At 39.0% G+C, this 12,133-nt stretch overlaps 1 protein-coding gene across 1 annotated transcript; it reads left to right on the top strand.

Annotated features, from left to right (window-relative positions):
* Window positions 1-1,933: 1,933 nt before the first annotated feature.
* ptgs1 (prostaglandin-endoperoxide synthase 1) lies at window positions 1,934-11,162 on the top strand. Its single transcript, XM_068721069.1, has 11 exons — window positions 1,934-2,209; window positions 2,299-2,376; window positions 3,928-4,044; window positions 4,481-4,621; window positions 5,408-5,551; window positions 5,623-5,804; window positions 5,946-6,029; window positions 6,881-7,127; window positions 7,698-7,984; window positions 8,815-8,962; window positions 9,300-11,162. The coding sequence occupies exons 1-11, from the start codon at window positions 2,203-2,205 to the stop codon at window positions 9,647-9,649; spliced, it is 1,785 nt and encodes a 594-aa protein (XP_068577170.1). The 5' UTR covers window positions 1,934-2,202; the 3' UTR covers window positions 9,650-11,162.
* Window positions 11,163-12,133: the final 971 nt, after the last annotated feature.

Here is a 12,133-nt window from a genome sequence, read left to right as displayed (position 1 = left end):
GTGTTGCAGTTTCCAAGAATTATGGGTTTTATACATTCCTACAGTTCCCAGAAATCCCCTGTTTAAGCAGGGGTTAGGGGTAAAATGACTTAATGCTACATTAAAGTGCTCCTCCGACACCTAAGATTTAAGAAGTTTTACTTCTTGTTTTACTTTAGCAACCGGATCAGTGTTCCTTTGTACTGCAGTGGCAACTTAGTTGAAGAAAGCACATATAGGACTATTCAAATCTACTTCTTAAAATCTTTATTGAAACACACAAAAAGACAAAAAGTTCAAGGCCGAAAACAAGAAACCATATACCCCTGTGCACAACATATAGGGACAACAACAGGTTCAAACAAAACAGGTGTTGAAGACGGTAACGTCCAGAGAAAAACAGCCTACAGCATTAGTTACATACAATTATTATTTATATGGGACGACAAACAAAGGTATAGTAAATACAATCTAAAAAATGGTATAGATGGAATAAACATTCAGCACAAATATTAGGCATTTTAAGTAGAATAACCAGGGTTAATTGTGTAAAGAGACTAATATAATTGTTGTGTAGAGAAAGCATGTAAAACCTGCTGCAAATTGTTTATGGTAAAGTAATAAGATCCACTTTAGATGCTTCTTCTGATCATCGCTGTAAATGTGCCAGTGTGTAAAGGACAATTTAACGTCGGCGTGTGTATTCAACGATGTATATGATTTTAATTCACATTTTAGTTAAACAGCAGACGCTTCGACGTGGCAGACGATACAAATGAAAGTAGCTGAGCTCGTGCAGTTTGTTTGTGAACCGCGACACGTTCTATAATCCCCTCGTAGATAATAGAACATAGAACAGAAACCTTGTCCACGGCTGTTGTGGTTTTTGGTTTGGCAAAGACTGACCAGCTGCTTGTGTTTTTAATAAGCGTTGTGTTCCGAGAAAAAAACATTTAGTTAAGCCTTTTGTGAACAAAGTGAATTATTTTTTCTACATTTGTTGAAAATAAGAAACATTCAGTAACTCTTCAGAGAGAGCGGAAGGTAAGGTCTGCAAAGTTCAAAAAAAATTAGCTGAACATGTTTTTGGTCAAGATTTGACTCATCTCCATGTGGACAAGCTAGTCCTAAAATTGCTACAGTGTGCAGGAAATTACTTCAACAGGCAAACATCTCACATAGGTTTGGCTCGGATGATGTCTCTGTGGAAGGTATCAAAGATCAGAACCTGGCTATTCAACCGCATTGTTTGGTTCATTTTAAAAAAGAGGACATCCTCTGTCCTGTGACTCAACCCCCATATTCCCAAGAAAACACAAATCAGATATACTTTCCCAGTCTGTGTCAGTGTCTCTGTGGTATAGTTCTTGGACAAGAAGTCCTGAAACTGCTCAGTAAAATCAAAACTTAATAAGGAACAACTCAATCTGAAGAAGAGTGTGTCATGTTATCAAAAGCTCCAGAACGGCTACTGTATTCTCAGTATCTGTCCATTGATTAATATACTTTGATAAGTAATACTACAGGCCATGTCCTCCACATTGTACATTGAATTGATCAACAAATATTCAGTCTTTGATATGATAAACAGTGAACGCAAACACTCTGTTTCTGTCTGCAACGCTAAGATCAGTTTTTGCAGGATGCAATTCCACAAAAAAGTCCACTGTGGTTAGATAATTCGTTGTAGTCGTTTTATCTTGCACACACACACACAACTCATGTGCGAGGGTAAATGTTTGTAAAAGCCCCTTGGTTTTAATTAAGTCAATTTGAAATTTGAAAGCCCTGACTGTTATATTCATTCGCCAGCAGGTGGAGATAAAGCGCTTTGAAAGCTTCCTTGAGCGTCCTTATTAACTGTTTTCTTCTCCTGCAATGAACTGAAGGACACATTAAAGTTAACAACGTTCATCGTTTGAAGACTTTTTACACACTCGATGTAACTCTGAGATCACTTTGCCCACCACATCAAAAATGATGCGCCAGTGGCAGCAGACTTTCTTTGAAACGTACCGCTGACTGAATGGAGGAAGTAGAGGAAATTGTGTCACCACCCGTTCCCTGTAGCTGTGGTCATAAAGCCCGTTGGACCACATTAGCAGGTCTTTGGGTTGTTAAGAGAGCAGCTAACCCACGTCTCTCTAGATACAAATTAACACTGTGAACACTATTCAATCATTTCATTTTGAGCCCTCAGAGAACCAGCCGCTCGTGGGAATCATGAAAGGTGAGTCCTCAAATTATATAACACATGCAAAGACAGAATTTCATGTTTTTACTGCCAGATAATATTCACCTGTAATTATTGTTTTGTAGAGTTTAGCATCTTCTCCATCTGGTTCCTCAACCTGTTGCTGCTGGAGAGCTCATCATGTGCTGCTGACTCAAGTGTTGGTAAGAAGTTGTTTCCCCCCCCCCCCCCTCATCACAACACGTCTTTATTGTTTGTAGTAATTATACAAACTGTATTTCATGATGATGCATACATGCTTTCTTTATTATAACGCGTATAGTACAAGGGTTAATGGGTCTTGTATGGGTAAGGAAGGCGCAAAGAAACGCTGATAATCCGCCAGAGAATGGGTGGAACTAGGCCTGTTAGTATAGTGCGGGGGCTGATGAGGGAAGGTGGAAACGGGTGAGCAGGTGGATGTGAGAGACAGGTGGGAGAGTCAGAGGGCATCTGGTGGATGGATGGAGAATGGCTGTGGCCTGAGGGAGGTGAGAAGTGGAGACTTATCTCGATTAAGTCAAATAAAAACAACTGAGACAGACATAGTGACAGAAAGTGAAAAGAAATGCCAAGTTTACAATTCTAAATTAAAAAAACTTTCTTTATAACAAATCAATCAATGATAGCAAGGAGTCCATAAATTCAAGTTAAACACAGAAAATATCAGGTCGTTGTATCAAAACCAGCGAAATATTAGAACACAGCTTCAGCAGTGGTGGGTGAAGTATTGAGATCTTTTTTATTAAATGTAACAATACCACACAATTAAAAAATACAGTCCAGCATTCATAATTCATAATTTCAAGTAAAAGCATTAGCAGCAAAATATACTTAAAGTAACAAACGTACAAGTACTCTTTATGAATGGATGTATGAATAAACTTGCTTTTTATTTCAAATCAAGCCACCATTGATGGACTTTGATAAAAGAGTGAAATATACAATATATCATAAGCAATGAATGGATGAAAAAGTGTGAAATAGTAATGAAATACCTCTTGTGGTGTAGACTAACACTGATTCAATTTAAATAGAAGTAGGATCATTTTGCATTTACTCATGCTATGTGCAATAAATAATCATTTTGATCTGCTTTCCTGGTAAACGTAACAACACATCAGAGCTATTTGAACTCACTGCTCATGCATGCATTCATGCAGTTCTCCTTCTTAGAAACCTACATTTGTTTGTGGTTCATGTTGGCTGAGCATGCTTATCTATCCTCTCATTCATAGCTAATGAGGAAGAAAAAAACTGCTGCGTCTCATTATCACATTGGACTTTTGCAAGTCTGGGTGGGAGACAGGAAGCCGTACTACAACAGCAGAGTGTTGAAGATATGAGGAAGGTGGTTGGGGTTGGGTTGGTGCAAATGAAGTCCTAGTTTAGTAAAGACTTTGTGTGAACCGTATATTCAGAGTCAGTGGTGGTAATGAGGGGACTTCTCTAAACCTTAGGGCGCCGCTGGTTACATTTTTGGGGAAGTGATAATATGAGTTAATAAAAGTTTAGGGTTTTTTTTTTTCAGCTTTAAAATGTAAGATGTTATGGGACATGTTTGACATACACAGTAATATGTAAATGAATTCAACATTTTCAGGTTGTCTGTGTTTTGAATACACCGTCTGCACTGTCGTTTAGTTCAGCAGCGGCAACATTTATTCCAATTATTCATTCACAGAAAGCAAGTTGATCTTGTTCTTCCTCTGCAGTGAACCCCTGCTGTTATTACCCTTGTCACAACTCAGGAGTGTGTGTGAGATTTGGTACAGATCGCTACGAGTGTGACTGCACTCGCACTGGCTTCTATGGAGACAACTGCACCGTTCGTAAGTACAGAAAAAACTATTTAAAAGTCACCCTCCAGGCGAACGGCTGGTCAACTTCCCAAGTTCCTGTTAGCTCCAGTGCTACATTAAATGTTACATTTAACCCAACCTAAACACCATGCTAACCCCAACCACTCTAATGCTCTTCTTATTTTAGTTAAATGATTTAATAATGGTTATTTGGTTTAATTTAAATGGTTTAATAATAATCTATATAAAGTCTGCAGTTCCTGCAGCTCTATCCTCATCCTAACCCTTCACCACTTAATGAACTAAAGGACTAAAAACATAAGGGGCATTTTGAAGGAGAATAAACACAAAACAAAACAGTATCAATGGCTTGAATGTCATCTATAAAGCATTGACAAATGATTTATTCATGATCTGATTCATTGGAAGTTTATTTAAAGAATATTTGTTCTATCGTTGTGTGCAGCGGAGCTCTGGACCAGAGTCCGTCTCACTCTGAAGCCGAGCCCTTCAGTAGTTCACTTCATCCTCACACACTTCAAGTGGTTCTGGGACCTCGTCAACAGCACTTTCCTGCGAGACACGGTCATGAGATTAGTGCTGACGGGTAGGTACAACAAAAACAAAAAAAAAGGGTTCAAGGTAAAACCTGCAACAAGTCAATCGACGAGCAGAATCACACAGACCGCTGCAGATAGATCAACACGACTGGCTTGCAGCCAATGTTTTCCCACCATTTTCTACAGATCTTTGCTGTCATTTATTGTCACAGCATGTACACTTTGATACACAGCAATGTCCAGCAGTTTGGGTTTTTATTATCATTGATGTATTTAAAAGGTGGAGACACATTTGTGTAAATATATTGCTGAGTTCAAGCCATTTTTAGATAAGCCTCATCGATAGACACAAAGCCATTCGCATGCATTCGCACAAAATAAATGTGAGCAGTAATTGATCTTTGATTTTTAAGAAAACGTCATTCAAACTGAAGTAAATAGTGCATTTGTTTGAGATTATTTTCAGCTGCGGATTAATACACATTTGGTCTGCTAGCAAGTATTGCTACAGGACAGTGTTTGTGGGCTGAGTAGAAATACATGCAGTGCTTAAGGTTTGGCTAATTGATGTATTTGTAATAGATTTTGGGCAACAATTGAGCTCTATAGAGCAGAAGAATGAGCTACATCAGGCTTTGTAGCTAGTAGTATGCTAGTAGGATCACAGCATTGTTGGTGTTGGTCTTTTCATGGGATTTGTTGACAATAAGATACATATAGTATCTCACTAGCCTTATCCCTTAAATCTTTATATAAATTAGGAAATTAATCAGCTGTCCAAACGAGGTGCTTCATTTGTATTTCACAATATTTTTGTAATTTTTCTCACAAAGTCAGAAGCGATGTTATTCCAAGCCCTCCGACCTACAATACCAAGTATGGATACCTCAACTGGGAGTCGTACTACAACATCTCCTACTACACCCGTCTCCTCCCTCCGGTGCCCGAAGACTGCCCTTTACCGACGGGAGTTAAAGGTGAGACCTGCTCAACTGCTCGCACACAACGGTGTTCCTGAGGAAATCTTTCAACGTTTCTTTCCCAACAGGTAAAGCTGATCTGCCTGATCCCAAGGTGTTGACTGAGAGGTACTTTAAGAGGAAGACATTTAGGCCAGACCCTCAGGGAACCAATTTGATGTTTGCCTTCATGGCCCAACACTTCACCCACCAGTTCTTCAAGACAGCCCATAAAGTTCAAGGTGGCTTCACCAAGGCTTTAGGACACGGGGTGAGACACACATACAGTACTCGCAGCTCAGCAGTCAGCCACAACCAGAATTTAATATTATTAAACCATAAATAACTGTTATGGTTGTGAATGTTTGACTTTTGAATCTATTGACTCATTCATGTATTTTTCTCTCACCAGGTGGACGCGAGCAATATCTACGGAGACGACCTCATCCGACAGCATCACCTCCGGCTTCATGAAGATGGAAAGTTGAAATATCAGGTAATAAAGAAAGTCTTAATTTCAAGAAATATGCTTATTGTCTTTTTTTTTTTGCAGCCTACTTTATGGATGAAAATTACAATTTTGGAATCATTGAAAAGAACTTTAAAACAGATATAAGAAGGGTTTCTCTTTGAAAACGTTCTATTGTAATGGCCGCCATCCATTCCAGCGTAGCCAAAAAAGTTAGCATAACAGCTCCAGTTACCCTGCGCATGTATCCTACACACTAGCTCACAACAGTGTATCAGCTACATTTAATAGCCTTGCAGCAGGTTAGCTTACCTTAGCTTAGCATAAAGACAGGAATCAGGAGAAACAGCTAGCCTTGTGCACCTACCAGCATCTCATTTCTTTAATCCACCCAAAAACAGTGATGTGTTTCACCAATATTTTCATCTAAGGTTTTAACAAGAAAGCTATTTAGAATATTTCCCAAAATGTCAAACACATTAAGACTTTATTAAGAAGTTACATAGGCATTTTCTTGCATTTAGCTTTGAAATATCAGACATCTTGATAGTGAAAGTAATCTTAGAACTGTAAGATATGAGTGCTATTTCAAAATATTTTCAAAATGAGTATTTTGTGGTAAGACTGTCAGCCTTGATAAACTTGTACTTCCTGCGTCGCACTAACTGGTAGTGTGCCTCTGACATGCTTGTTATCGGGGTTTGAGAGGGAACTTCCTCAAACTACTTTTTTTATTATTATTCTTTTTTTAGAATAATAATTTGTATTATTATTATTAGTATTCACAAGTCCTGTCATGAATTTAAAATGACTGAAACCTCGTGGAGAAAATGGGGTATTCAGAATCACTTATTTTGACTTATTTTGTTTGTTCACAGACAGTAAATGGTGAGACGTACCCTCCTACTGCATCGGAGGTCCCTGTGCACATGGTGTATCCTGAGAACTTCCCTCCCGAAAAGCGCCTGGTCATCGGTCAGGAGGTGTTCGGCCTCCTGCCGGGCCTCACCATGTACGCCACCATATGGCTGAGGGAGCATAACAGAGTCTGCCACATCCTGAAGGAAGAGCATCCCACCTGGGACGATGAGCAACTCTTCCAGACCACCAGACTCATCATCATTGGTGAGGGCGTCGGGAGCAAATCGTCTTTCTCTGTGACAGAGCGATTGGAACAAATATATATATTTAGTTATTCTAAATAAGAAATCCCTTTTGACAGGTTTTTGACCGTCAATAGCTTTGTGAAAGAATTCAAGTTAAAAAAGTGATGTTGAAGTTTTTTTCCCGGATTATTTTCTTTCAGTAAAATCAGGAAGTTACATTTTCTTAAGGGCTAAAACTAATTCTATTTATGTTGTTGATTAATCTGCTGATTATTTTCCAAATGTATTCATTCATTGTTTAGTGTTTAAAACTTTAGAAAACTGAAAACATACCAAAAGTGACTTCATATAATGCCTTGTTTTGTCCGACCAACAGTCCAAATCCCAATAATATTCCAATTATATATATAAGAAAAGCACCTAATTCCTGTAGCCTGTAACTGTACAACTTTTTGTCATTTTTGCTTGCAAAATGACTTGCAAGATTAGTCGATTATCAATTTTCTGTCAACTATTAGAGGAATTAACTTATCGTGACAGTGATGACAAGTGATGATATCATTCGCCCCCCCCCCCCCCCCCCCCCCAGGAGAGATCATCAACATCATAATAGAAGAGTACGTGCAGCATCTGAGTGGTTACCTGCTGAATCTGAAGTTCGACCCCACCCTGCTCTTCAACGCACGTTTCCAGTACAGCAACCGCATCGCTCTGGAGTTCTGCCACCTCTACCACTGGCACCCGCTCATGCCCGACAGCTTCCTCATCGACGGAGATGAAATCCCGTACTCCCAGTTTATCTACAACACCTCCCTCCTCATGCACTACGGTGTGGAGAGAATGGTGGATGCCTTCTCCCGACAACCTGCAGGACAGGTAGATAAGTACCAATGCAGCTACAGCCTGCTTAGTGTAGTTGCTACAAGTATGTACATTTAATGTTACTTTATACTAGATTGTACTTTTTTAACTCCACTACATGTATCCCTCAGCTTAGGTTATTCGTTACTTTTTCAAATTAAGATTTTACATTAACTTTATCGCTTTAGATATTCACGAGTTGATGGAGAGATTTTAACTCTAAACTTCTTAGATGGTTTTTATTTAAGTAAATTATTCAATAGTTAAGACGAAACAAAGGTTAGAGAAAAGTACCAAAAGAATTAAATACAAATTAGTATTAGCAGAGCTTGTTTTATTTCCTTCTGTCCTGTCCCATTAATCCGCCTTGCGTAATTTTCCTGCAGATCAAGTACTTTTACATTTCATTACTTAAAGTACACGTTGCTGATGAAACTTTTGTACTTCTCTTTAAAGCCACTAAGAGGAACTTAATAACTCATTATTGTGTTCCCCCTATCTAATCTATTGTATTGATTTTTGCTTTCCCTGAGGACTAAAGCAGTGGTGTCTCCAGCACCACACTCCCTTGAGAAAACCTCTCCTTTTACTGCAGTTCTTGTGAAACATGTGGCAGGACACGTATTTCTCAGCACTAATAAACCACTGTGTTTCTTAATCACTTCCTAAGATCAAATGAAACACAATATTCTCATATCGTTCAGCTGCGTCATTCGCTTGCAACGCTTTATCTCTGTTTGCTGAGAATTAATTAAGAGATGCACAGTGTTTGTTTTTTTAAATCTGGCTGATGGTGTTACTACGAACAGCTCAGTACTACACTAACTTCTTTGTTTGTGTTTCAGATAGGTGGAGGTCACAACTCTCATGCAGTCGTGCTCAAAGTGGCAGAAATGGTCATCAGAGAGTCCCGAGCGACACGCGTGCAGCCCTTCAATGAATACAGGAAGAAGTTCAACCTGAAGCCATACACCTCCTTTTATGACTTCACTGGTAAGCAGGAATAATGTAATATAGCATTTATGCTTTTGATTTCAAATTTGACGTTTCTTTGCCAAATGATTTTTAGGAAAAACGAACATTATCATTGCAGAGATGAAGTCGGTATTTTCTCTTTCATTTTTGTGGTAACAGTGATAACTTGATAAAAGTTAAAAACGTTAACCACGTGGCAAAGTGTGATCCGAGATATGAAATGTATTTATGAAACATATTTTTGCTTAAGAAGCATTGACATTCAACGTATCCAGAAACATACGATGACAACATTTCTTCGGTCTGGTGTAACATGATTTATCAGGCCAACAGCTGTTTTCTCTTCTCCAAATAGATGACGTAGACATGGCCAGAGGTTTGGAGGAGCTCTATGGTGACATAGACGCTCTGGAGCTCTACCCCGGCGTCCTGCTGGAGAAAGCGCGTCCCAACAGTCTATTTGGTGAGAGCATGGTGGAGATGGGCGCTCCCTTCTCCCTGAAAGGCCTGATGGGAAACCCCATCTGCTCCCCTGAGTACTGGAAGCCCAGCACTTTTGGGGGAGACACGGGTTTCAATATCGTCAAAACTTCCACTCTGAAGAAACTGGTGTGCCTCAACACCAAGTGGTGTCCATACGTGGACTTCCATGTTCCCCGGAACGAGGAGGAGGCAAAACCAAGGAAATTATCTACTGAACTTTAATGACGATTTCAATAATCATAAGTTGTTTATTAATATACTGACTGTGGGAGATACTGTAGTTGTGTTTAATATCTTTACATCTTTGTCATAATCCCATTTGGACTGGATTTTGAGTGATTTTTAATTCTACATGTGCGCCACTAAAACATACAACTGACTAATTCAATAGTTTCCGGACCAAGTATTGTAATTTGATAATGGTACGATTATTTAGATCTGTATTCTTTGTGTTTTTTTCCTTTTCTTTTCAAAGTGGAGGTTTTCGCTATCTCTTCCTGATGACCAAAAAAATACCTCAACATGTACTGTACCAGTTATTAGAAAATATTTAATTCACTGTATTTTAGATTCAATAAATGTAGAACTAGTTGAATTATAAGAAATAATGATTAGTCTCTGTGCATATTAGTAGAAACACGCATGATTTTCGTTAAATATTCATCCCCATAATGTTTATTATCTGTACAAAATAAAATGTTTTTTGGAATTTAAAAAATAAAACTCACTAGCTGGCCACTCCACTGGGGGGTTTAAGTACGTTGATCAGGAGCAATGAGGGAGGAGTGCAGATTCTGTACTGCAACAATGAGGTTGTTTCTATATAATATGAATTAAGAAAAACCTAGACTCCCAATACTAAACGGTTGAACGTGTGAGTTCTCATACTGACTGACGGACAGGATGTAGAGGGTGGTGTATCGGCTCGTAGCGTGTGTGAGAAAAGTGATCACACACTGCTGTGGTTTTGTCTGCAGCACTTCTCTGTTTTAAATGTAATTAGTTCATGTGTATTCAGTGTTAGCTAAAATAAGTAAAAACCAATACTGGTATCGTGTCATGGGGGCGCTTGCATGCTGAACACACTGCAGGCTTACTGTACACTATGTACTTCTGATGCAAAAATAACACCAAAGCTACGCTGGGCTGGATTAATTGTGACTGCATGATGTGTCTATAATGGCAGAAAAAGTGTGGTTGCACTGACCTCTGTGGGTTACATTTCAAGACTGTTTCATGTCTGCTAGTGTGATCGCTGCACTGAGCAGATTTCAGCTGCTAAAGGGCAACACATGTTCAGCCTGTGTTTCTGTGCCTTGTTCATGGATTAATGATTAATTTCCTGTGGTTTTTATGAAAAGTCAAAATGTCTGCTGTAAAAAGTGCCCCAAAACAATTGTTAAAGGCTCATTTTGGGTATTTTCAAACGTGGATTTATCCAACTCCCTATTTAGCGATGTTTTTGTGTCTAAGTGACTGAAGAGGGACGACAGTTCTATAAACTGGCCCAGTATTGAGAGAGAATGCTGCAGAAGGTTCAGCCCGAGGGTCTCACTCAATGTCCATCACAATGTCTCTTGAGAGACTAGTGAAGACTTTTGAATACAACTTGATTTACTTGCTTTTTAAAATATCAATACAAGCAGTCATGTGTTACATATTTATACAACTATATATATCACTTACTTTGTCTGGTAAAAGTGTGTTATAATGGTTTGTAGTTTATTTTTGGACTTTGGATAGACAAACTATAAACTTTGACTTGTTTTGATTATTTTTATTATAAATAAATTGAATCTGCTGCCAGAGAGCTGAGTGTTTTTACAGTCGAACACCACCAGAGATCAGTGTTGTACTATCTATCTGTCTATCAGTCTGTCTATCTGTCTGTCTGTCTGTCTGTCTGTCTGTCTGTCTGTCTGTCTGGATGAATGTCTGTAAGAACAGGCTGTGAGAGTGGTAGCACCAAGGTCCTTGTGTGTTTTTTGAGACTTATTTGACTCGTATATCTGCCAAAGACCAAATTAAATCTGCCATTTAGTTCTCCCCGGACCACTCTGGACCATGAATGTGTGTGTGTGTGTGTGTGTGTGTGTGTGTGTGTGTGTGTGTGTGTGTGTGTGTGTGTGTGTGTGTGTGTGCGCTCATTCTTATAGCTCACAGTGGGCAGCCTTGTTTTCGTCACATTGAATTTGCTCCATTCAAAACAATATTGATCCTGTGTGTGTGTGTGTGTGTGTGTGTGTGTGTGTGTGTGTGTGTGTGTGTGTGTGTGTGTGTGTGTGTGTGTGTGCGTGCGTTGAGTCCTTGATGAAGGTGCTATGATATAATCAAAGCCGATGTATTTAAATCGCTTTCTTTCTCTTTTTTGTTTTTGTAGAGACGTTCATTTTCACAGACGCAGAGGATGAAACTTACAGTCAAAACGGTGAGCAGCAATCCTGATCTATTTGAAGTCTCAAATCTAGATTTAGATCTGCTTACTGTGCGGCCAACAGTACATGGACACATGTTTTTGTATTCTCTTAGTCAGTTTTTCACAGTTAAGTCTAGTCCCTCTCTCTCTCTCCTTGTCAGCAAATTATATCATCTTTTGCAATTAAACATTTTTTTTTTTACTTATCCTAATTATATTCATTTGGTCAGAAAATGTACTGCACAACATTATCGTCAGTGTCGACAGTATATATCACAGCCAGCAGGCTC

This window comes from Cebidichthys violaceus, unplaced genomic scaffold, assembly GCF_023349555.1.
Source record: "Cebidichthys violaceus isolate CVI_PGR_0920_01 unplaced genomic scaffold, fCebVio1.0.p SCAF_26, whole genome shotgun sequence".
In the NCBI taxonomy this organism is placed as follows: Eukaryota; Metazoa; Chordata; class Actinopteri; order Perciformes; family Stichaeidae; genus Cebidichthys; species Cebidichthys violaceus.
The sequence above is the reverse complement of the archived record's forward strand: the minus strand, read 5'-3'. Positions and strand labels throughout refer to the sequence as shown.

Excerpts from the sequence above, each read along its gene's own strand:
- ptgs1 (XM_068721069.1), top strand. Across the intron at positions 7,985-8,814 it reads CCCGACAACCTGCAGGACAG|ATAGGTGGAGGTCACAACTC; the intron begins GTAGATAAGTAC and ends TTTGTGTTTCAG. Across the intron at positions 8,963-9,299 it reads CTCCTTTTATGACTTCACTG|ATGACGTAGACATGGCCAGA; the intron begins GTAAGCAGGAAT and ends TTCTCCAAATAG.